Raw genomic sequence first — 24,106 nt, 5'->3', positions numbered from 1 at the left:
AGACAATTTGTTAGTCCCTTTGACATGGTGGGGGATTTTTGTGTCAGTAAAACTGTATAAGTGAGAAATGGAGGTGGAAACTCCTTTATGAGCAAATATTTATATAATAACCATCACATCTTAGTTAACTTGGAGTCACGTGATGATATGTTGTGTGGTCCTCCCACTACGACTTGGGAACACATGTAGTTTATTAGGCTACAGATGAAATAAGTTATGAACTTCACAGGGTGGTGAAAGTGCATGTGATGAGCTTGATGCTCCTTTCCAATACATTTTGATGGTCTTATTCTGGTGACATGATGATTGATGCTTGGTTAATATTTGACAAATAAAATATGGCTCTTATCTATCTTAATCTCATAATGTAGGTAGCCTACCATCACTGTATATGTGAGCTGCTAGCTACAGTGCACGTGCCATGTTCACGTTGTCTATAAAACCCAACAGCTTTTTAAAACCATCAGTAGAGTTGAAAATGTGATGGATTTTTAATTTTTTATTCGATATATGGGAATTTAAAAGCAACAGTTAATTATTTGTGCACCACGTCATCACCCAAAGCCTTTTATCCGCAATAAGTCTGTCTGAAAATCTGTGGCAAATTGCACGGAAACTTAAGATACTAAGGTGGATATTGATCCAACACCTGCTACTTATTCAAACCAGCCCACTGGGCACCGACGTAAGTCATTGGATTTAGGTTGCCAGAACGGGGAACTCTTCATTGAGACAATAATAAACAGCAATCCGTGGGAGAGTTGTGGTGGATATTATAAAATAAGGATCTGCTGGAGTCCAAGTCAAACCAAGATTCTTTATTTCTGAGCTCAGAGAGAATAAAAATGTAGAAGTAAGAGTTACACAGTTATTCATACAAGGACACAGGTGCAGCTGGTTTGCAACACATAATGATGGTCCCAAGAACAGGAGATTATAATAGGACAGTTTCACAAGGTTAGTCACATACTCAGTTATGTGGACACATTCAATTAACATTTTCCGTTACAGTCTGAATATTTTCATTTCATTAAATCATCAGTGGGCCAACAATGCAAATGTAAACAACAGAACAAATGCATCACATCCAAATATCACTGTATTATCTGTAGTGCTGGAGGAATGACACACAGATAAACACATACACAGTCAGAGTTTAAAAAGGACCATTTAAACACATGGAATCTGATCTACTCTATATGCAAACTGACATACTCCATATTCAAATCATGTTTTCTAATAAAAACATATGGATATATGATTAAGTATACTTTGTACAATTCAATTTCATATGGTAAAACAGGTAAATACATTATCAGTCAACAATATAAGACAATGGGAGCACTGTGACTGTTTTCTAATTAATTTTAAGTGATGTGAAATATGAGTTCACACAGTAGGATAAGTATTCTCTCCTGTGTGGATTCTCACATGACGTTTAAGTGACTGTGATGAGTAATATGTTTTCCCACAGTCTGAACATTTTTAAGGCTTCTCCTCTGTGTGCAGTCTCATGTGTTCTTACAGGCTTCCTAAATGGGTAAAACACTTTGAACACTGGGAGCAGCGGTAAGGCTTCTCCCCTGTGTGTATTCGCTCATTCTAAAAGGCTAAAACTATTTCCACACTGGGCGCAATGGTATGGTGTCTCCCGTGTGTATGCGCTGATGAGCTTTGAAGGTGTCTAAGCGCTTAAAACTCTTCCCACACTGAGAGCAAGGGTGTGGCTTCGCTCCTGTGTGTATCCTCTCATGTCTTTTCATGCTAACTAAATGGTTAAAACTCTTTCCACAATGTGAGCAGTAGTAAGGCTTCTCCCCCGTGTGCAGTCTCATGTGTTCCTTCAGGCTTCCTGACCGGATAAAACGCTTTCCACACTGGGCGCAATGGTATGGCTTCTCCCCTGTGTGTATTTTCTTGTGAGTTTTGAGGGTGTCTAACCGCTTAAAACTCTTTCCACACTGGGAGCAATGGAAAGGCCTCGCCCTTGTGTGTGTTCGCTCATGAGCTTTCAAATTTCCTAAGTGGCTAAAACTCTTTCCACACTGGGCGCAATTCTGTGGCTTCGGTTCTTTGTGTGTCCTCTCATCTCTTTTCAGGCTTCCTAACTTGGTAAAACTCTTTCCAATCTGGGAGCAGAGGCGTCGTCTTGCTGGTTTAGACATCTTTGATTCCTCCATGTTTGGTTTTCCTCCTGACAAAGACAGTGTTATTTTAAGAGAGACCAGCATGAAATCTCCACATCATAAAACTGCCTTGCGATGAAGTTTAATCCAAATGAGATCCCTCAATAGCCTGAGGCCAGTTTTCAAACATTTCATAATATAAAACAAAGGATATTGTAGTGTCTCCTGACCCCTCCTGTCTCTCTCCAGTATTTATGCTGCAGTAGTTTATGTGTCGGGGGGCTATGGTCGGTCTGTTATATCTGGAGTATTTCTCCTGTCTTATCCGGTGTCCTGTGTGATTTTAAGTATGCTCTCTCTAATTCTCTCTTTCTTTCTTTCTTTCTCTCGGAGGACCTGAGCCCTAGGACCATGCCTCAGGACTACCTGGCTTGATGACTCCTTGCTGTCCCCAGTCCACCTGGCCGTGCTGCTGCTACAGTTTTGAACTGATCTGCCTGCGGCTATGGAACCCTGACCTGTTCACCGGACGTGCTACCTAAGCCGATTATAGATTTAATTTTGGATTGGAGATGTTTGATATGAGTCTGGAAGGAGAGTTTACAGTCTAGCCAGACACATAGGTATTTGTAGTTGTCCACGTATTCTAGGTCAGAATCGTCCAGAGTAGTGATGCTAGTCAGGCGGGCGGGTGCGGGCAGCAATCAGTTGAAGAGCATGCATTTGGTTTTGCTAGCGTTTAAGAGCAGTTGGAGGCCACAGAAGGAGTGTTGTATGGCATTGAAGCTCGTTTGGAGGTTTGTTAACATAGTCTCCAAAGAAGGGCTAGATGTATACAGAATGGTGTCGTCTGCGTAGAGGTGGATCAGGGAATCACCTGCAGCAAGAGCGACATCGTTGATATATACAGAGAAAAGAGTCGGCCCGAGAATTGAACCCTGTGGTACCCCCATAGAGACTGCCAGAGGTCCGGACAACAGGCCCTCCGATTTTACACATTGAACTCTATCTGCGAAGTAGTTGGTGAACCAGGCGAGGCAGTCATTTGAGAAACCAAGGCTATTGAGTCTGCCAATAAGAATACGGTGATTGACAAGAGTCGAAAGCCTTGGCCAGGTTGATGAAGACGGCTGCACAGTACTGTATTTTATCGATGGCAGTTATGATATCGTTTAGTACCTTGAGTGTGGCTGAGGTGCACCCGTGACCAGCTCGGAAACTGGATTGCACAGCGGAGAAGGTACGGTGGGATTCGAAATGGTCAGTGATCTGTTTATTAACTTGGCTTTCAAAGACTTTAGAAAGGCAGGGCAGGATGGATATAGGTCTGTAACAGTTTGGGTCTAGAGTGTCACCCCCTTTGAAGAGGGGGATGACCGCGGCAGCTTTCCGATCTTTAGGGATCTCGGACGAAATGAAAGAGAGGTTGAACAGACTGGTAATAGGGGTTGCAACAATGGCGGCGGATAATTTTAGAAAGAGAGGGTCCAGATTGTCTAGCCCAGCTGATTTGTACGGGTCCAGGTTTTGCAGCTCTTTCAGAACATCTGCGATCTGGATTTGGGTGAAGGAGAAGGTGGCGAGGCTCGGGCAAGTAGCTGCGAGGGGTGCGGAGCTGTTGGCCGGGGTTGGGGTAGCCAGGAGGAAAGCATGGCCAGCCGTAGAGAAATGATTATTGAAATTTTCGATTATCATGGATTTATCGGTGGTGACCGTGTCGCCTAGCCTCAGTGCAGTGGGCAGCTGGGAGGAGGTGCTCTTGTTCTCCATGGACTTTACAGTGTCCCAGAACGTTTTGGAGTTAGAGCTACAGGATGCAAATTTCTGTTTGAAAAAGCTAGCCTTTGCTTTCCTGACTGACTGTGTGTATTGGTTCCTGACTTCCCTGAACAGTTGCATATCGCGGAGACTAGTCGATGCTATTGCAGTCCGCCACAGGATGTTTTTGTGCTGGTCGAGGGCAGTCAGGTCTGGAGTGAACCAAGGTCTATATCTGTTCTTAGTTCTACATTTTTTGAAAGGGGCATGCTTATTTAATATGGTGAGGAAATTACTTTTAAAGAACGACCAGGCATCCTCGACTGACAGGATGAGGTCAATATCCTTCCAGGATACCTGGGCCAGGTCGATTAGAAAGGCCTGCTCGCAGAAGAGTTTTAGGGAGCGTTTGACAGTGATGAGGGGTGGTCGTTTGACCGTGGACCCATAGCGGATACAGGCAATGAGGCAGTGATCGCTGAGATCCTGATTGAAAACAGCGGAGGTGTATTTGGAGGGCAAGTTGGTCAGGATAATGTCTATGAGGGTGCCCATGTTTACAGATTTAGGGCTGTACCTGGTGGGTTCCTTGATGATTTGTGTGAGATTGAGGGCATCTAGCTTAGATTGTAGGACTGCCGGGGTGTTAAGCATATCCCAGTTTAGGTCACCTAACAGAACGAACTCTGAATCTAGATAGGGGGCGATCAATTCACAAATGGTGTACAGGGCACAGCTGGGAGCGGAGGGGGGTCGATAGCTGGCGGAAACAGTGAGAGACTTATTTCTGGAGAGGTTCATTTTTAAAATTAGAAGTTCAAACTGTTTGGGTATAGACCTGGAAAGTATGACAGAACTTTGCAGGCTATCTCTGCAGTAGATTGCAACTCCTCCCCCTTTGGCAGTTCTATCTTGACGGAAAATGTTGTAGCTGGGTATGGAAATCTCAGAATTGTTGGTGGCCTTCCTAAGTCAAAATTAAGACACAGCAAGGACATCAGGGTTGGCGGAGTGTGCTAAAGCAGTGAGTAAAACAAACTTAGGGAGGAGGCTTCTGATGTTAACATGCATGAAACCAAGGTTTTTTCTATCACAGAAGTCAACAAATGAGGGTGCCTGGGGACACGCAGGGCCTGGGTTTACCTCCACATCACCTGAGGACAGAGGAGGAGGGTACGGCTAAAGGCTATCAAAACTGGTCGCCTAGAGCGTTGGGAACAAAGAATAAAAGGCGTGGTAGAATAGATTCAGGGCATAATGTGCAGACATGGGTATGGTGGGGTGCGGGTACAGCGGAGGTAAGCCCAGGCACTGAGTGATGATAAGAGAGGTTGTATCTCTGGATAAGCTGGTTATAATGGGTGAGGTCATCGCATGAGTGGGAGGTGGGACAAAGGAGGTATCAGAGGTATAATGAGTGGAACTACGGGCTCCATTGTAAACTAAAACAATGATAACTAACCTAAACAACAGTATACAAGGCATATTGACATATGAGAGAGACATACAGCGAGGCATAAAGTAATCACAGGTGTTGATTTGGAGAGCTAGCTAAGACAACAACGGGTGAGACAACAACAGCTAATCAGCTAAAACAACAACAGGTAAAATGGCGATGAATGGGCAGAGAGGGTCGGTTAACTACACACAGAGCCTGAGTTCGCGGCTGGGGCCGACAGATAAACTAGATAAATAAACAGAACTGAGTACCGTGATTAATGGACAGTCCAGCCGCGAACTCAGCCATGTTGTGATAGTACAGTATAAATGCAAATTAATTACTTTAAAATCATACAATGTGATTTTCTGGATTTTTGTTTTAGATTCCGTCTCTCACAGTTGAAGTGTACCTATGATAAAAATTAGACCTCTACATGCTTTGTAAGTAGGAAACCCTGCAAAATCGGTATCAAATACTTGTTCTCCCCACTGTATGTGCATCCTTTCAAGCACACCCTTCTCATTAACCTGTGGTGAGTTATTCACAATTTTCAATGAACAAATAAGGTTTTATATGTAAGATGGTTAGATAAAGAGCAAAATTATTGATTATTATTATTATATTATTATTTGTGCGCTGGTCCTATAAGAGCTCTTTGTCACTTCCCACGAGCCGGGTTTTCACAAAAACTCACACTCATTCTTATGTTTAATAACTGTATCATATAGTGTGTGTGTGTGTGGCAGGCTTACAATGATATAAAAATACAACACTTGAGAGTGCGCTGACCCTGGTGCTAGAGGGGGTACGTAAGCTGGAGGTTGAATGTTTGAAGGGGTACGGAACTATAAAAAGTTTGGGAACCACTGCATATACACCATACCATTTTTCTATTCCTCATCAATCCACGTGGATTTAACAGTTTTTACAGTCATTTTTCTTAATGGGTGCATGCTTATTAGTAACTTAGATAAGCAATTTCATAAATGTGTCAAGGGCAGCGTCTGGTTGCTCATCATTACACACCACGGACCAACAAATATTATTTACATCAACAACATAGGAATCACTACAAAACGTATTGTATGACCTCTTTTACACAATATCAGGCCCAGCCTTTGGAACTTTGGTTTTCCTAGATATGGCTACTATATTGTGATCACTACATCTGATGGATCTGGAAACTGCTTTAAAACACATTTCTGCAGCATTAGTAAAGATATGATCAAAAAATGTTGATGATATAATTTCTGTACTGTTTGTAACTACCCTGGTAGGTTGATTGATATCCTGAACAAGGTTGACGGCACTGGTTACAGTTTGAAGCTTTCTCTTGAGTGGGCAGCCTGATCACAGCTTTCCTCCAGTATTAGTTAATTAATTAAAACAGGACAAATTGAAGTGTCTGGAGTTTTGTTTGCCTGTTGTACAGTCTGGTAAAAATAGGGGGTTGACTTGGACAGACAATGTAACATCCATAATGTTTTAAGGGAAAGTTTTAGTAAAACAAGCACCTCATATCGGATAATCTTTAAACTTTTTCTCCAAAGATTACTTTCAAGGTTTTATAAGGTCTATTGGTTTGTCTCTTTTCATTGGCAGAATCCTTTTTCAGTGTTATGATATTCATAACATCCATATCCACCAGTCTATCTTCCTGTCAACTAACAGAACTCTGCTGGTTGTCCTGGTAACAGATACCAGTCTATCTTCCTGTCAACTAACAGAACTCTGCTGGTTGTCCTGGTAACAGATACCAGTCTATCTTCCTGTCAACTAACAGAACTCTGCTGGTTGTCCTGGTAACAGATACCAGTGAGCAGATCTATTGTATTTGTTCAAACTAAACTACAGCACTTACTTTGATGTGTCAAATCTGATCCTTTCTTCTCTTCTCCTCCTCTCACAGTTCCACTCAGCCCCGTTGTTTTCCTGCAGTCCACCAGCAGCACAGACAACCTCTTCATACCCAGCAGTAAGGTGCTACCGGGAGAGAAACGACACGGGGACTCCGGGAGGGAGGAAAGGGGCGGGCTAGCGTTGTCCTGGTAACCATAAAGAGGGGACACATATCATTATGGATGCTGATGCCACTGTTGTCATAAAGTGCCTTACAGAAACCCAGACCCAGATAGAGCAAGCTGTATGCTAGACCAGACTAAGCTGTACCATCTGGTGTTCTAAACTGGAGAGACTCTTCTCTGCCTCGTCAGCATCAGGATGTTGTTGATGCTCCCCAGAGGATCCACCATAGTCATGTCTCTCTCCTGTGTGAACAAGAACATCACACAGATTGTAAACTTACGACTGTCTATTAAAATCATAGGGTCTTACAAGAGGCATTAATATCTCTAAACAGCCTAAAATGCAAATGTTAGGGTCGTTCGAACAAAATGGTTGCCAAATTTAAAAGTCCCCTAAATATATGTACCAAAGGCAGATTGCCCCTTTAACAATTCCTACAGTACTGAACAACATATTCAAGTGTAGAACTTCAGTAGAATGCTCCTTTAAAACCCCACATTAGTTCAACAACTGCAGAGTTGTGTCCCTGTTTTTAAGACAGTACTCACTGGTGTTAATCAGATATTCTGACTCCTCCTCCTTTTTCACTCCTAAAACGTCTTCCTCCTCTTTTATTGAGATAGCCTCCTCTTCCTCTTTTACTCCAAACAGTTCTTCCACTTCTTTCAATGTTATGGCATCTTCCTCCTTTTTGATTCTGAAAGCTTCTACCTCCTCTTTCACGCTGACAACCTCTTTCCCATCTTCCTCTTTCACTGTAATATCATCCTCTTCCTCTTTCAACGTGATAGCCTCCTCTTCCTCCTTTTTCATTCTGAAAGCTTCTTCTGTCTCCTCCTCTTTCACTCCTAAAACGTCTTCCTCCTCTTTAATTGAGATAGCCTCCTCTTCCTCTTTTACTCCAAACAGTTCTTCCAATGTAATGGCATCTTCCTCCTTTTTCATTCTGAAAGCTTCTTCTGTCTCCTCCTCTTTCACTCCCAAAACGTCTTCCTCCTTCACCTTTATTGAGATAGCATCCTCTTCCTCTCTAAACGGCTCTTCCTCTTCTTTCACTGTAATACCCTCCTCTTCTTCTTTCACAACATTGTTCAGCGCCAGAGCTTCTTTCTCCAAACAGCAAACCTCTTCTTCTTTAGCAGGGGAGGAGTAGTTTAGTGAACTCATGGTCAGGGATGTTAGCTAGCTAGTTAGTTAGCATTAGCGACTAGCCTAGTGCTAGGCTCAGTATCAATATTTAACAAGTTTGCAAATTGAACAAGCAAATTAGTTAACCAGTTGATACGTCAACTGAACTGCGTTTACAACACTGAGATTAGCTAATGTACATTAACATGGTCTAAAGCGTCAATCTTTCAGTTTTATGTTGGCTAGCAAGCTACCGAGGTGGTTGAAAGAGTAGCCGTGTTGTTGTTCCCGAAGAAGCGTCCCGTCCAGTAAATTATACGTCACGCAAGAAGCATCACCTGAAAGACGCACATCCGCCATCTGCTGGCTGGAGTGAGTAACGCAGTTTGGAAACAAGTTACTACACTTTTTGAATTGGAAAGAACGTCATAATAATTGAACAATAAGCTGATGTTTTTTCTCTTACGTCTTACAAATAATACTTTCCTGTACACAGACGGAGAAGCTCAATATGAATATGTGGATGATAAATAAATACTTCCATAAATAGGTAGTGTGTTAAAACACATTTGCTCTGTTCATTTTTCACATTCGTTTTTATCTAGATGTGACCATACTATTCCCTTAAAGCCACGCTCTATAAGATACAAATCATCCTGTAAACAACAGAGCAAATGCATCACATGCAAATAGCACTTGATGATCTGTAGTGCTTTACACTGAGTCTACAAAACATTAAGAACACCTGCTCCTTCCATGACATAAAATGACCAGGTGAATACAGGTGAAAGCTATGATCCCTTACTGATGTCACTAGTTAAATCCACTTCAATCAGTGTAGATGAAGGGGGGATACAGGTTAAATATGGATTTTTAAGCCTTGAGACAATTGAGGCATAGATTGTGTATGTGTACCATTCATATGGTGAATGGGGAAGACAAAATATTTAAGTGTCTTTGAACGGGGGATGGTATTAGATGCCAGGCGTGCCGGTTTGTGTCAAGAACTGCAACGCTACAGTTTCCCATGTGTACCACCACCCAAACAGTGGCAGTCAATGCGGTTTAAGATGAGGGAGGACGATTTTGTAGCATAGCATCCCTCTGTTTGAGCCAGGTGTTTGAGTAGGCTAAACTTGCTAGCTGCTTTGCTAGCTAAGTAAGTGAAACTGAAAGTGAAAAATAAATGACAAAAACTCTTTCTCTCTCAACTACTCACCACATGTTATGCACTGCAGTGCTAGCTAGCTGTAGCTTATGCTTTCAGTACTAGATTCATTCTCTGATCCTTTCATTGGGTGGACAACATGTCAGTTCCTGCTGCAAGAGCTCTGATAGGTTGGAGGTCGTCCTCCGGAAGTTGTCATAATTACTGTGTAAGTCTATGGAAGGGCTTGAGAACCATGAGCCTCCTAGGTTTTGTATTGAAGTCAATGCACCCAGAGGAGGACACAAAATAGTATGTTTTAATCAATTATTTGGTGACGTGATTATATTTAGTATAGTTTTATCTAAAAAGGATAACTTTCTAAATGTTTTACCATTTTTATTTTTCTGAAAATCACTCAGGAGGATGGGTCTCCCCTTCCTCCTCTGAGGAGCCTCCACTGCACCCAAAGGACATCCATCCAACTTGACACAATTGTGGAAAGCACTGGAGTCAACATGGGCCAGCGTCCCTGTGGAAAGCTTTCAATACCTTGTAGAGTCCATGCCCCGACGAATTGAGGCTGTTCTGAGGGAAAAGGGGAGGGTCCATGCCCCGACGAATTGAGGCTGTTCTGAGGGAAAAGGGGAGGGTCCATGCCCCAACGAATTGAGGCTGTTCTGAGGGGAAAAGGGGAGGGTCCAGGTCCAACTCCATATTAGGAATGTGTTCCTAATGTTTGGTATAATCAGTGGATATATCTGCCATTTAGCAGAGACTTTTATCCAAAGGGTTTTGCAGTCATGTGTGAAAATGAGATGGAAACCCATTTAACTTGTATTTTTCATTCGGTACATGGGAATGCACTACGTAATCACGCAAAGCCTTTTGTCTGCAATAAGTCTGTTTGATAGAAACATTTCTGGTGGGAAAAGGCATATATTGTTTTATGCCGATTTGAGAATATTCACATGAAAATATGTCGCAAATTAATCCAAATCAGATCCTTCAATAACCTGAGGTCAGTTTTCAAACATTTCATCATTTAAAACAATTAAACATAAAATAAGTAAAGAAGTCAAACGTTTTATTATTATTTTTTTTTTACATTGGAGACACAAAGCACATCAGTAACATCCCCGTTGTCTCAAGGGTTCGACACAATGTTGATGTAGTGGTTCAAGTTAAAAAAAAATATATATTTATTTTTTAAGTTAAATATTTGGGGCAGACTTTTTAAAAATGATTATTATTATATTTATATTTTTCACACCCCTTTTCGTCCCAATTTTGTCAATTGGTAGTTAGTCTTGTCTCACTGCGTTTGGAAACAAAAATCTCAAATTTGGATTCATCAGTCCAAAGGACAGATTTCCACCGGTCTAATGTCCATTGTTCGTGTTTCTTGGCCCAAGCAAGTCTCTTCTTCTTATTGGTGTCCTTTTAGTAGTGGTTTCTTTGCAGCAATTCGACCATGAAGGCCTGATAAGAGATACTCTTAATGATCGGCAACTGACATTTACTCCTGAGGTGCTGACTTGCTGCACCCTCGACAACTACTGTGATTATTATTATTTGACCATGCTGGTCATTTATGAACATTTGAACATCTTGGCCATGTTCTGTTATAATCTCCACGCGGCACAGCCAGAAGAGGACTGGCCACCCCTCATAGCCTGGTTCCTTTCTAGGTTTCTTCCTAGGTTTTGGCCTTTCTAAGGAGTTTTTCCTAGCCACCGTGCTTCTACACCTGCATTGCTTGCTGTTTGGGGTTTTAGGCTGAGTTTCTGTACAGCACTTTGAGATATTAGCTGATGTAAGAAGGGCTATATAAATACATTTGATTTGATTCACGCAGTCTCCTCTGAACAGATGATCTTGAGATGTGTCTGTTACTTGTTACTTGAACTCTGTGAAGCATTAATTTGGGTTACAATTTCTGAGGCTGAATTTATCCTCTGCAATTTCTGAGGCTGGTAACTCTAATGAACTTATCCTCTGCAGCAGAGGTAACTCTGGATCTTCCTGTCCTGTGCAGGTCCTCATGAGAGCCAGTTCCATCATAGCGCTTGATGGTTTTTTGCGACTGCACTTGAAGAAACTTTCAAAGTTCTTGAAATTTTCCGGATTGACTGACCTTCGTGTCTTAAAGTAATGATGGACAATTGTTACTCTTTGCTTATTTAAGCTTTTCTGGCCATAATATGGACTTGGTCTTTTACCAAATAGGGCTATCTTCTGTATACCCCCCCCCCCCCGCCCCCCACAACACAGCTGCTTGGTTCAAATGCATTAAGGAAAGAAATTCCACAAATTAACTTCAAGAAGGCACACCTGTTAATTTAAATGCATTCCAGGTGACAACCTCATGAAGCTGGTTGAGAGAATGCCAAGAGTGTGCAAAGCTGTCATCAGGGCAAAGGGTGGCTACTTTGAAGAATCTAAACTAAGGTGGATATTGATCCAACACCTGCCGCTTATTCAAACCAGCCCACTGGGCACAGACGTCAGTTCAACATCTAGTTTCTATTTACATTTCTTTGAGTCGTCAACTAAAGTGAATTCAACATGAAATCAACACAAAATGTCACCTGTCATTGGATTTAGGTTGCCAGTTGGGTGGAGTCCAAGTCAAACCAAGATTCTTTATTTCTGAGCTTTGAGAGAATAACAGAGTTACACAGTGCAGTGTAGACATTCTGAATTCTGAAGAATTGGGTGGTGTGCAAATATCTTTACAGTTTCCTGTTCCTGGGACTTCATAAAATAACTTTATTCATACAAGGACACAGGTGCAGCTGGTTTGCAACACAGGATGATACTCCCAGGAACAGGAGATTATAATAGGACAGTTTCACAAGGTTAGTCACATATTCAGTTATGTGGACACATACAATTAACATTTTCCATTACAGAGTCTGTGAACATTTTCATGTCATTAAATGATCAGTGGGCCAACAATGCAAATGTAAACAATGGAACAAATGCATCACAACCAAATATCACTTGACTATCTGTAGTGCTGGAGGAATGACACACCCAGATAAACACACACATAGTCAGAGTTTAAAAAAGGACCATTTAAACACATGGAATCTGATCTACTCTATATTCAAACTGACAGACTCCATATTCAATTCATGTTTTCTAATGAAAACATACAAATATATGTTTGAGTATACTTTGTACAATTCAATTTCATATGGTAAAAACAGGGAAACACATTCTCAGTCAACAATATAAGACAATGGGAGCACTGTGTAAGTTCTCTGATGAATTTTAAGTCAATGTGATGTGAAACATGAAGTCATTATTCTCTTCTGTGTGGATTTTCACATGACGTTTAAGTGACTGTGATGAGTAATGTCTTCCCACAGTCTGAACATTTTTAAGGCTTCTCCTCTGTGTGCAGTCTCATGTGTTCCTTCATGCTTCCTAAATGGGTAAAACACTTTGAACACTGGGAGCATTGGTATGGCTTCTCCCCTGTGTGTATTCTCTCATGAACTTTCAGGCTTCCTGACTGGCAAAAACTATTTCCACACTGGGTGCAATGGTATGGTGTCTCCCCTGTGTGTATTCGTTCATGAGCTTTGAGGGTGTCTAACCGCTTAAAACTTTTGCCACACTGGGAGCAAGGGTGTGGCCTCGCTCCTGTGTGTATCCTCTCATGTCTTTTCATGCTAACTAAATGGTTAAAACGCTTTCCACAATGTGAGCAGTAGTAAGGCTTCTCCCCTGTGTGCAGTCTCATGTGTTCCTTCAGGCTTCCTGACTGGATAAAACTCTTTCCACACTGTGCGCAAAGGTATGACTTCTCCCCTGTATGTATTCGCTCATGAACTTTCAGGCTTCCTGACTGGCTAAAACTATTTCCACACTGGACGCAATGGTATGGCTTCTCCCCTGTGTGTATTTGCTCGTGAGTTTTGAGGGTGTCTAACCGCTTAAAACTCTTTCCACACTGGGAGCAATGGAAAGGCCTCTCCCGTGTGTGTGTTCGCTCATGAGCTTTCAGATTTCCTAAGTGGCTAAAACTCTTTCCACACTGGGCGCAATTTTGTGGCTTCGGTTCTGTGTGTGTCCTCTCATGTCTTTTCAGGCTTCCTAACTTGGTAAAACTCTTTCCAATCTGGGAGCAGAGGTGTCGTCTTGCTGGTTTGGACGTCTCTGGTTCATCCATGTTTGGTTTTCCTCCTGCCAAAGACAGTGTTTATTTTAAGACAGACCAGCATGAAATCTCCACATCATAAAACTGCCTTGCTATGAGGTTTAATCCAAATCAGATCCCTCAACCTGATGCCAGTTTTCAAACATTTCCTAATTTTAAACAAATTATGTTGTAGAGCTTCCTGGTAATTACTGATATGTTTACATTACTTATTTTACTCATCCTGTTTTACAAGTCAGAACACAAAAAACTAGACAGTTCTATGACACTAACACAGACGTCGCTGGATTCCAATCGAGCAGGTGGTTCTAAATATATAACTTTCATAGCTGTATGATACAGAATGTGACCTACACACTTCCTTAAAACATAAAATAAGTAAAGAAGTAATTTTGTGTGGAAATCCAAAACTTGGCGACAGACACAAAGCACATCAGTAACATCTCCCCGTTGTGGAAAGGGTTCGACACAGCGGCTTTTTCATTTATTTAGACCTTCACACATATTTTACATTTTGACTCTCATTAACGTCATGATATTTTGTGTAAAGTAAAAAACTTGTGTGACATATTTTGGATAGATGTTCCTAAAAATATAAACGCAACATGTAAAGTGTTGGTCCCATGTTTCATGAGCTGAAATAACATAATTCTTCCATACACACAAAAGCTTATTTCTCTCAAATTCTGTGCACAAATTTGTTTACATCCCTGTTAGTGAACATTTCTCCTTTGCCAAAACAATCCATCCAACTGACAGGTGTGGCATATCAAGAAGCTGATTAAACAGCACGATCATTACACAGGTGCACCTTGTGCTGGGGACAATAAAATGCCACTCTAAAATGTGCAGTTTTGCAACACAACACAATGCCACAGATGTCTCAAGTTTTGAGGGAGCGTGCAATTGGCATGCTGACTGCAGGAATATCCACTGGAGCTGTTACCAGATAATTGAATGTTAAATTCTCTTCCAGAAGCCGCCTCCAACGTCATTTTAGAGAATTTGGCAGTACATCCAACTGGCCTCACAACCGCAGACCACGTTTAACAACGCCAGCCCAGGTCCTCCACATCGTCTGAGACCAGCCACCCGAGTTGTATTTCTCTCTGTGATAAAGCCCTTTTGTGGGGAAAAACTAATTCTGATTGGCGGTTCTGGGTTATGCCCTCCCAGGGCCACCAATGGCTGCCACCCCTAGCCAGTCATGTGAAGTCCAAGTGCCTCATTAATTAATTTACATTGACAAATTTTCTTATTTGAACTGTAAATCGTTGAAATTGTTGCATTTATATTTTTGTTCAGTATTTTTACAGTGCCTTCGGAAAGTATTCAGACTCCTTGACTTTTTCCTGAGGTACAGCCTTATTCTAAAATGTATTCAATTGTTTTTCCCCCCCTCATCAATCGACACACAATACCCCACAATGACAAAGCAAAAACGTTTAATTTTTCCCCCTAATTTATTAAAAATAACACATTTAAATATCACATATACATAAGTATTCAGACCCTGTACTTTGTTGAAGCACCTTTAGCAGCGATTACAGCCTGGAGTCTTCTTGGGTATGATGCTATAAGCATGGCACACCTGTATTTGGTGAGATTCTCCCATTCTTCTCTGCAGATCCCCTCAAGCTCTGTCAGGTTGGATGGGGAGCGTCGCTACACAGGATAATCAATGGAAACATGATGATCCTCAGCTCAATTTCGAGTCTCATCTCATATCAAAGGGTCTGAATACTTATGTAAATAAGGTATTTCTGTTTTTTAATACATTTGCAAAAATGTCTAAAATACTGTTTTTGGGTATTGTGTATATATTGATGAGGAATATATATAAAAATATATATATTTTAGAATCAGACTGTAATGTAAAAAAACACGGAAAAAGTCAAGGGTTCTGAATACTTTCCGAAGGCACTGTATATAATAATGTAGGCACTGTATATAGTGTATATAATAATGTTGGCACCGTATATAGTGTATATAATAATGTAGGCACTGTATATAGTGTATATAATAATGTAGGCACTGTATATAGTGTATATAATAATGTAGGCACTGTATATAGTGTATATAATAATGTAGGCACTGTATATAGTGTATATAATAATGTAGGCACTGTATATAGTGTATATAATAATGTAGGCACTGTATATAGTGTATATAATAATGTAGACACTGTATATAGTGTATATAATAATGTAGGCACTGTATATAGTGTATATAATAATGTAGGCACTGTATATAGTGTATATAATAATGCAGGCACTGTATATAGTGTATATAATAATGTAGTCACTGTATATAGGGTATATAATAATGTAGTCACCATATATAGGGTATATAATAATGTAGGCACTGTATATAGTGTATATAATAATGTAGGCACTGTATATAGTGTATATAATAATGTAGGCACTGTATATAGTGTATATAATAATGTAGGCACTGTATATAGGGTATATAATAATATAGACACTGTATATAGGGTATATAATAATGTAGGCACTGTATATAGTGTATATAATAATGTAGGCGCTGTATATAGGGTATATAATAATGTAGGCACTGTATATAGTGTATATAATAATGTAGGCACTGTATATAGTGTATATAATAATGCAGGCACTGTATATAGTGTATATAATAATGTAGTCACTGTATATAGGGTATATAATAATGTAGTCACTGTATATAGGGTATATAATAATGTAGGCACTGTATATAGTGTATATAATAATGTAGTCACTGTATATAGTGTATATAATAATGTAGGCACTGTATATAGTGTATATAATAATGTAGCCACTGTATATAGTGTATATAATAATGTAGGCACTGTATATAGTGTATATAATAATGTAGGCACTGTATATAGTGTATATAATAATGTAGGCACTGTATATAGTGTATATAATAATGTAGGCACTGTATATAGTGTATATAATAATGTAGGCACTGTATAAAGCCATGTTATGAAGTATGAAAAGGCTTGTTCATTCACGAGTCATGAATTCATTATGACATCATCATATTTGTATATGTTTTACGTTAATTGTTTATGGTTCATTGAACAAACATGGGAAACAGTGTTTAAACCCTTTACAATGAATATCGGTGAAGTTATTTGTATTTTTACGAATTATCTTTGAAAGACAGGGTCCTGACTAAACTGACGTTCATTTTTTGGCTGAGTTTACTTGTATATGTTTTACAGGTTGAAAAGTTTTTTTTTCCCTCAGACATAAATAAAAAAAATCCAGCTGAAAGACAAAGGTCATAACTTTAACAAAATAACAAATTAACTGGAAAAGTAGCAGAGCGAGGTCCGCATCCAGCAACATCACAAGTCACGTTCTTGCAGCTGTTTCAGTACAACACTACAGGGAGAGAGAGGGGGAGAATGGGAAATCTGAGGTTTGTAGTTTTTCAAGTCATTGCCTTTCGAATATACAGTGTAAATGGAGTCATATTGCACTTCCTAAGGCTTCCACTAGATGACAACAGTCTTTAGAACCTTGTTTCAGGCTTCTACTGTGAGGGGGAGAGAATAAGAGCTGTTTGAGTCAGGGGTCTGGCAGAATGCCATGAGCTAATTCGTGGCCGTGGCACGAGCTGCGTTCCTTTTCATTTCTAAAGACAAAGGAATTGTCTGGTTGGAACATTATTGAAGATTTATGATAAAAACATCCTAAAGATTGATTCTATACATCGTTTGACATGTTTCTACGAACTGTAATATAACTTTTTTGACTTTTCGTCTGGACTTTCGTCTGGACTTGCCCGCGCCTTGTGAATTTCGATTGGTGAACTAAACGTGCTAACAAAAAGGAGGTATTTGGACATAAAGATGAACTTCGTCGAACAACACAAACATTTATTGTGGAACTGGGATTCCTGGGAGAGCATTCTGATGAAGATTATCAAAGGTAAGTGAACATTTATAACGCTATTTCTGACTTTTACTGACTCCACAACATGGCGGGTATCTGTATGGCTTGTTTTTGTGGTTTAGCGCTGTACTCAGATTATTGCATGGTGTGCTTCTTCCGTACAGCTTTTTTGAAATCTGACACAGTGGTTGCATTAAGGAGAAGTATATCTTTAATTCTATTAATAACACTTGTATCTTTTATCAAAGTTTATGATGAGTATTTCTGTAAATTGATGTGGCTCTCTGCAAATTCGCCGGATGTTTGAGGCACAACATTACTGAACATAACTCGCCAATGTAAACTGAGATATTTGGATATAAATATGAACTTTATTGAACAAAACATACATGTATTGTGTAACATGAAGTCCTATGAGTGCCATCTGATGAAGATCATCAAAGGTTAGTGATTCATTTTATCTCTATTTCTGCTTTTTGTGACTCCTCTCTTTGGCTGGAAAATGGCTGTATGTTTTTCTGTGACTAGGCGCTGACCTAACATAATCGTATGGTGTGCTTTTGCTGTATAGCCTTTTTGAAATCGGACACGATGGCTAGATTAACAAGAAGTTAAGCTTTAATTTGGTGTATTGCACTTGTGAATGTATGAAAGTTAAATATTTCCAAAAAATCGTTTTTAATTTCGTGCTCTGCCATTTCAGCGGATGTGGTCGAGGGGTTCCGCTAGCGGAATAGAAGTTTTAAACACTTCACAACTTAACACGCTGAAAATTGCAGAGTTGCATACACTGTCAAACTTCCGCGCCAACCGATAGCACTTCCGGCTCTCTGTGGAGTGCTATCTTTATTTCCTCCTTCCTGACTGCTGATGCGCTCTTAAAGTGGCAGAGCACGGTGAAGGCTCCATGCAGGATTTCGCCACAATTTCTCCATATAAAATGGCCCATAACTTTAACACTAGCAGAGATCATATCCTGGAACTGATATACCCTTAGAGTATATTATGTTCAACAATATATATATAAACATCTAAATATATATATTTCTTTCAATATTCATGTTTATATTCTTCAATATTCATGTAAGAAATGTTTGAATGAAATCCGAATACTATTCAAATTACAGAGCAATTGGTAAAGATTCATATGACACCCATTGTTGATTTGTAGCCTGTAGAATCTAATGATGAAACATTATGGAGTCTTAGAGGAGGACTGTAGCATCTAATGATGAAACATTATGGAGTCTTAAAGGAGGACTGTAGCATCTAATGATGAAACATTATGGAGTCTTAAAGGAAGCCTGTAGCATCTAATGGTGAAACATTATGGAGTCATAAAGGAGGACTGTAGCATCTAATGATGAAACTGGGAGGTAATACAGATTATTACCCCCCCTGCACTCCACCACTGGGAGGTAATACAGACTATTACCCCCCCTGCACTCCACCACTGGGAGGTAATACAGACTATTACCCCCCCTGCACTCCACCACTGGGAGGTAATACAGACTATTACCCACCCCCCCCCACCCCTGCGAGGTAATACAGACTATTACCCCCCCTGCACTCCACCACTGGGAGGTAATACAGACTATTACCCCCCTGCGAGGTAATACAGACTATTACCCCCCCTGCACTCCACCACTGGGAGGTAATACAGACTATTACCCCCCCCCTGCGAGGTAATACAGACTATTACCCCCCCTGCGAGGTAATACAGACTATTACCCCCCCTGCACTCCACCACTGGGAGGTAATACAGACTATTACCCCCCTGCGAGGTAATACAGACTATTACCCCCCCTGCACTCCACCACTGGGAGGTAATACAGACTATTAACCCCCCCCCCCCCCACCCCTGCGAGGTAATACAGACTATTACCCCCCCTGCACTCCACCACTGGGAGGTAATACAGACTATTACCCCCCCCCCCTGCGAGGTAATACAGACTATTACCCCCCCTGCACTCCACCCCTGCGAGGTAATACAGAGGGGGGGGGGGGGGGGGGGGTAATAGTCAGTTGCTCCTGACGCCACTTGGGTACACAGCAGCATCCACCGAGAGGCTCTTGCTGCCACGGGAATACCTGACTGCTTGAAAGACGTTTTGGACACTACAGTGAAAATGGTTAACTTAGTTAAAGCAAGGCCTCTGAACTCTCGTGTATTTTCCGCACTATGCAATGATATGGGCAGTGACCATGTCACACTTTTACAACATACAGAAGTGCGCTGGTTATCAAGGGGCAAAGCATAGACACGTTTTAAATACAGACACAGACTGTGTGGAAAACTATTTAAGACTGAGACTCTCTTCAATACAACCCAACATTGCAGAGTTATGTGCATCCTTTCAAGCACACCCTTCTCATTAACCTGTGGTGAGTTATTCACAATTTTCGATGAACAAATAAGGTTTTATATGTAAGATGGTTAAATAAAGAGCTAACTTATTGATAATTATTTGTGAGCTGGTTCTATAATAGCTCTTTGTCACTTCCCACGAGCCGGGTTTTGACAAAAACTCACACTCATTCTTATGTTTAATAAATGTATCGTATAGTGTGTGTGTGTGTGTGTGTGTGTGTGTGTGTGTGTGTGTGTGTGTGTGTGTGTGTGTGACCGGCTTACAATGATGAAAAAGAAAACATTTGAGAGTGTGCTGACCCTGGTGCTAGAGGGGGTACAGCTGGAGGTTGAATGTTTGAAGGGGTATCAGACTATAAAACGTTTGGGAACCACTGCATATACACCATACCATTTTTCTATTCCTCATCAATCCACGTGGATTTAACAGTGTTTACAGTAATATTCTTAATGGGTACATGCTTATTAGTAACTGGGATAAGCATTTTCAAATGTGTCAAGGGCAGCGTCTGGTTTCTCATTACACACCACGGACCAACAAATATTATTTACATCAACAACATAGGAATCACTACAAAACGTATTGTATGACCTCTTTTACACAATATTAGGCCCAGCCTTTGGAACTGTGGTTTTCCTAGACATGGCTACTATATTGTGATCACTACATCTGATGGATCTGGAAACTGCTTTAAAACAAATGTCTGCAGCATTAGTAAAGATATGACCAAAACATGTTGATGATTACATTTCTGTACTGTTTGTAACTACCCTGGTAGGTTGATTGATAACCTGAACAAGGTTGACGGCACTGGTTACAGTTTGAAGCTTTCTCTTGAGTGGGCAGCCTGATCACAGCTTTCCTCCAGTATTAATTAATTAATTAAAACAGGACAAGTTGAAGTGTCTGGAGTTTTGTTTGCTTGTTCAACAGTCTGGTAAAGATAGGGCAGGTTGACTGGGACAGGCAATGTAACATCCATAATGTTTTTAGGACAAGTTTTTGTAAAATGTGCACCTTATTTCAGATCATCTTGAAACTTTCTCTCTAAAGCTAACTTTCATCAAGGTTTTATATGGTCTATTGGTTTCTCTCTTTCATTGGCAGAGTCCTTTTTCAGTGTTATGATATTCATAACATCCATATCCACCAGACTATATTCCTGTCAACTAACAGAACTCTGCTGGTTGCCCTGGTAACAGATACCAGTCTATCTTCCTGTCAACTAACAGAACTCTGCTGGTTGTCCTGGTAACAGATACCAGTCTATCTTCCTGTCAACTAACAGAACTCTGCTGGTTGTCCTGGTAACAGATACCAGTCTATCTTCCTGTCAACTAATAGAACTCTGCTGGTTGTCCTGGTAACAGATTCCAGTGGGCAAATCTATTGTATTTGTTCAAACTAAACTACAGCACTTACTTTGATGTGTCAAATCTGATCCTTTCTTCTCTTCTCCTCCTCTCACAGTTCCACTCAGCCCCGTTGTTTTCCTGCAGTCCACCAGCAGCACAGACAACCTCTTCATTCCCAGCAGTAAGGTACTACCAGGAGAGGCATGACACGGGGACTCCGGGAGGGAGGAAGGGCTAGCGTTGTCCTGGTAACCATAAAGAGGGGACACAGACACATCATTATGGATGATGATGTCACTGTTGACATGAAATGTCTTTACAGAAACCCAGCCCAGACCCAGATAGAGCAAGCTGTATGCTAGACCAGACCAAGCTGTACCATCTGGTGTTCTGATCTGGAGAGACTCTTCTCTGCCTCGTCAGCATCAGCATGTTGTTTAGGCTCCCCAGAGGATCCACAATAGTCATGTCTCTCTCCTGTGTGAACAAGAACATCACACAGATTGTAAACTTATGACCATCTATTACAATCACAAAGGGTCTTACAAGAGGCATTAATATCTCTAAACAGCCTAAAATGCAAATGTTAAAGGGTTGTTCCACGAAATGTGCCTGTTGCATCCTTTTGATATTTGAAATAAAAATTATGCACCAATATTGAATTTTAAAAGTATGTTATATTAGATGAGGTGCACTTTAATATAGACCACATGGAGAATTCAATAAATCTAATTTAAAAGACCCCAAAATATATGTATCAATGGCAGATTGAACCTTTAAGAATTCCTACAATACTGAACAACATTTTCAAGTGTAGAACTTAAGTAGAATGCCCTTTAAAACCACACATTAGTTCAACAACTGCATAGTTTGTGCCCCTGCTTTTAAGAAAGTACTCACTGGTGTTAATCTGATATTCTGTCTCCTCCTCTTTCACTCCCAAAACGTCTTCCTTCTTCACCTTTATTGAGATAGCATCCTCTTCCTCTCTAAAAGGTGCTTTCTCTTCTTTCACTATAACAGCCTCCTCTTCCTCCTTTTTCATTCTGAAAGGTTCTTCCTCTTCTTTCACTGTAATACCCTCCTCTTCTTCCACAACAATGTTCAGCGCCAGAGCTTCTTTCTCCAAACAGCAAACATCATCTTCTTTAGCAGGGGAGGAGTAGTTTAGTGAACTCATGGTCAGCGATGTTAGCTAGCTAGTTAGCATTAGCGACTATCCTAGTGCTAGGCTCAGTATCAATCTTTAACAAGTTTGCAAATTAGGTTCAAGTTAACCAGTTGATACGTCAACAGAAATGTGTTCAAAACACTGAGATTAGCTAATGTACATTAACATGGTCTAAAACGTCAATATTTCAGTGTTATGTTGGCTAGCAAGCTATGTTGTTCCTGAAGAAGCGTCCGGTCCAGTAAATTATACGTCACGCAAGAAGCATCACCGGAAAAACGCACATCCGCCATCAGCTGGCTGGAGTGAGTAACGCAGTTTGGAAACAATAGTTACTACACTTTTTGTATTGGAAAGAACGTCATTATAATGTTTATAAGATTAGGTTTCTAAGCGCGGAAATCGACTCTGCCGCTTGAGCTTTTGCGCACCGGACCTCGGGCTAGGAGGTCGAGGGACCTGCTCCCTGCTGTTTCATTACAATAAATTAACAATAAGCTGATATATTTTCTCTTACGTCTTACAAATAATACGTTCTTGTACACAGACGTAGAAACTTAATATGAATATGTAGATGATCAATAAATACTTCTATGAATAGGTAGTGTGTTAATACATATTTACTTTTACATTTTTACATTCGTTTTAATCTAGATGTTACGGTACTTTTCCCTTAAAGTCACGCTCTATAAGATACAAATCATACTGTAAACAACAGAGCAAATGCATCACATGCAAATAGCACTTGATTATCTGTGGTGCTTTACACTGAGTCTACAAAACATTAAGAACACCTGCTCCTTCCATGACTTAGACTGACCAGGTGAATCCAGGCTAAAGCTATGATCCCTTACTGATGTCACTAGTTAAATCCACTTCAATCAGTGTAGATGAAGGGGGGAGACAGGTTAAATATGGATTTTTAAGCCTTGAGACAAATGAGACATGGATTGTGTATGTGTATCATTCAGAGGGTGAATGGGGAAGACAAAATATTTAAGTGTCTTTGAACGGGGGATGGTATTAGGTGCCAGGTGCACCGGTTTGTGTCAAGAACTGCAACGGTACAGTTTCCCATGTGTACCAAGAGTGGTCCACCACCCAAACAGTAGCAGTCAATGCGGTTTAAGATGAGGGAGGATGATTTTTTAGCATAGCATCCCTCTGTTTGAGCCAAGTGTTTGAGTAGGCTAAACTTGCTAGCTGCATTTGCTAGCTAAGTAAGTGAAACTGAAAGTGGAAAATAAATGACAAAAACTCTCTTTCTCTTTCAACTACTCACCACATGTTATGCACTGCAGTGCTAGCTAGCTGTAGCTTATGTTTTCAGTACTAGATTCATTATCTGATCCTTGGTTTGGTTTGTACAACATGTCAGTTCCTGCTGCAAGGGCTCTGATAGGTTGGAGGATGTCCTCCGGAAGTTGTCATAATTACTGTTTAAATCTATGGAAGGGCTTGAGAACCACGAGCCTGCTAGGTTTGTATAGAAGTCAATGTACCCAGAGGAGGA

The 24,106-nt window shown here is 40.6% G+C and overlaps 2 protein-coding genes across 3 annotated transcripts; both read right to left on the bottom strand.

The window, feature by feature from the left end:
* Nucleotides 1–803: 803 nt before the first annotated feature.
* On the bottom strand, nucleotides 804–8,855 carry LOC139546908 (zinc finger protein 2-like). Its single transcript, XM_071355843.1, has 4 exons — nucleotides 7,899–8,855; nucleotides 7,495–7,592; nucleotides 7,187–7,370; nucleotides 804–2,194 (listed from the first exon to the last, which is right to left on the bottom strand). Exons 1-4 carry the CDS (start codon nucleotides 8,515–8,517, stop codon nucleotides 1,617–1,619), a joined length of 1,479 nt encoding a protein of 492 aa, XP_071211944.1. The 5' UTR covers nucleotides 8,518–8,855; the 3' UTR covers nucleotides 804–1,616.
* A 3,367-nt stretch (nucleotides 8,856–12,222) lies between these two features.
* LOC139546978 (zinc finger protein 135-like) lies at nucleotides 12,223–22,819 on the bottom strand. Of its 2 annotated transcripts, none has more exons than XM_071355986.1 (4): nucleotides 22,323–22,819; nucleotides 21,802–21,899; nucleotides 21,490–21,667; nucleotides 12,223–13,822 (listed from the first exon to the last, which is right to left on the bottom strand). In XM_071355986.1, the coding sequence occupies exons 1-4, from the start codon at nucleotides 22,600–22,602 to the stop codon at nucleotides 13,014–13,016; spliced, it is 1,365 nt and encodes a 454-aa protein (XP_071212087.1). In that variant the 5' UTR covers nucleotides 22,603–22,819; the 3' UTR covers nucleotides 12,223–13,013. The 2 variants fall into 2 exon arrangements, with proteins under 2 accessions (XP_071212087.1, XP_071212095.1); XM_071355994.1 differs by lacking the exon at nucleotides 12,223–13,822 and adding an exon at nucleotides 16,839–17,182.
* Between the last annotated feature and the right edge of the window lie 1,287 nt (nucleotides 22,820–24,106).

This window comes from Salvelinus alpinus, chromosome 2 (assembly GCF_045679555.1).
Source record: "Salvelinus alpinus chromosome 2, SLU_Salpinus.1, whole genome shotgun sequence".
Classification (NCBI taxonomy): Eukaryota; Metazoa; Chordata; class Actinopteri; order Salmoniformes; family Salmonidae; genus Salvelinus; species Salvelinus alpinus.
The sequence above is the reverse complement of the archived record's forward strand: the minus strand, read 5'-3'. Positions and strand labels throughout refer to the sequence as shown.

Excerpts from the sequence above, each read along its gene's own strand:
- LOC139546908 (XM_071355843.1), bottom strand. The coding sequence starts at position 8,517 with ATGAGTTCACTAAACTACTCCTCCCCTGCTAAAGAAGAAGAGGTTTGC. Across the intron at positions 7,593-7,898 it reads AGAATATCTGATTAACACCA|GAGAGAGACATGACTATGGT; the intron begins GTGAGTACTGTC and ends TTGTTCACACAG. Across the intron at positions 2,195-7,186 it reads ATCAGATTTGACACATCAAA|GAGGAAAACCAAACATGGAG; the intron begins GTAAGTGCTGTA and ends TGTCTTTGTCAG.
- LOC139546978 (XM_071355986.1), bottom strand. The coding sequence starts at position 22,602 with ATGAGTTCACTAAACTACTCCTCCCCTGCTAAAGAAGATGATGTTTGC. Across the intron at positions 21,900-22,322 it reads AGAATATCAGATTAACACCA|GAGAGAGACATGACTATTGT; the intron begins GTGAGTACTTTC and ends TTGTTCACACAG. Across the intron at positions 21,668-21,801 it reads CCAGATCAGAACACCAGATG|GACAACGCTAGCCCTTCCTC; the intron begins GTACAGCTTGGT and ends TATGGTTACCAG.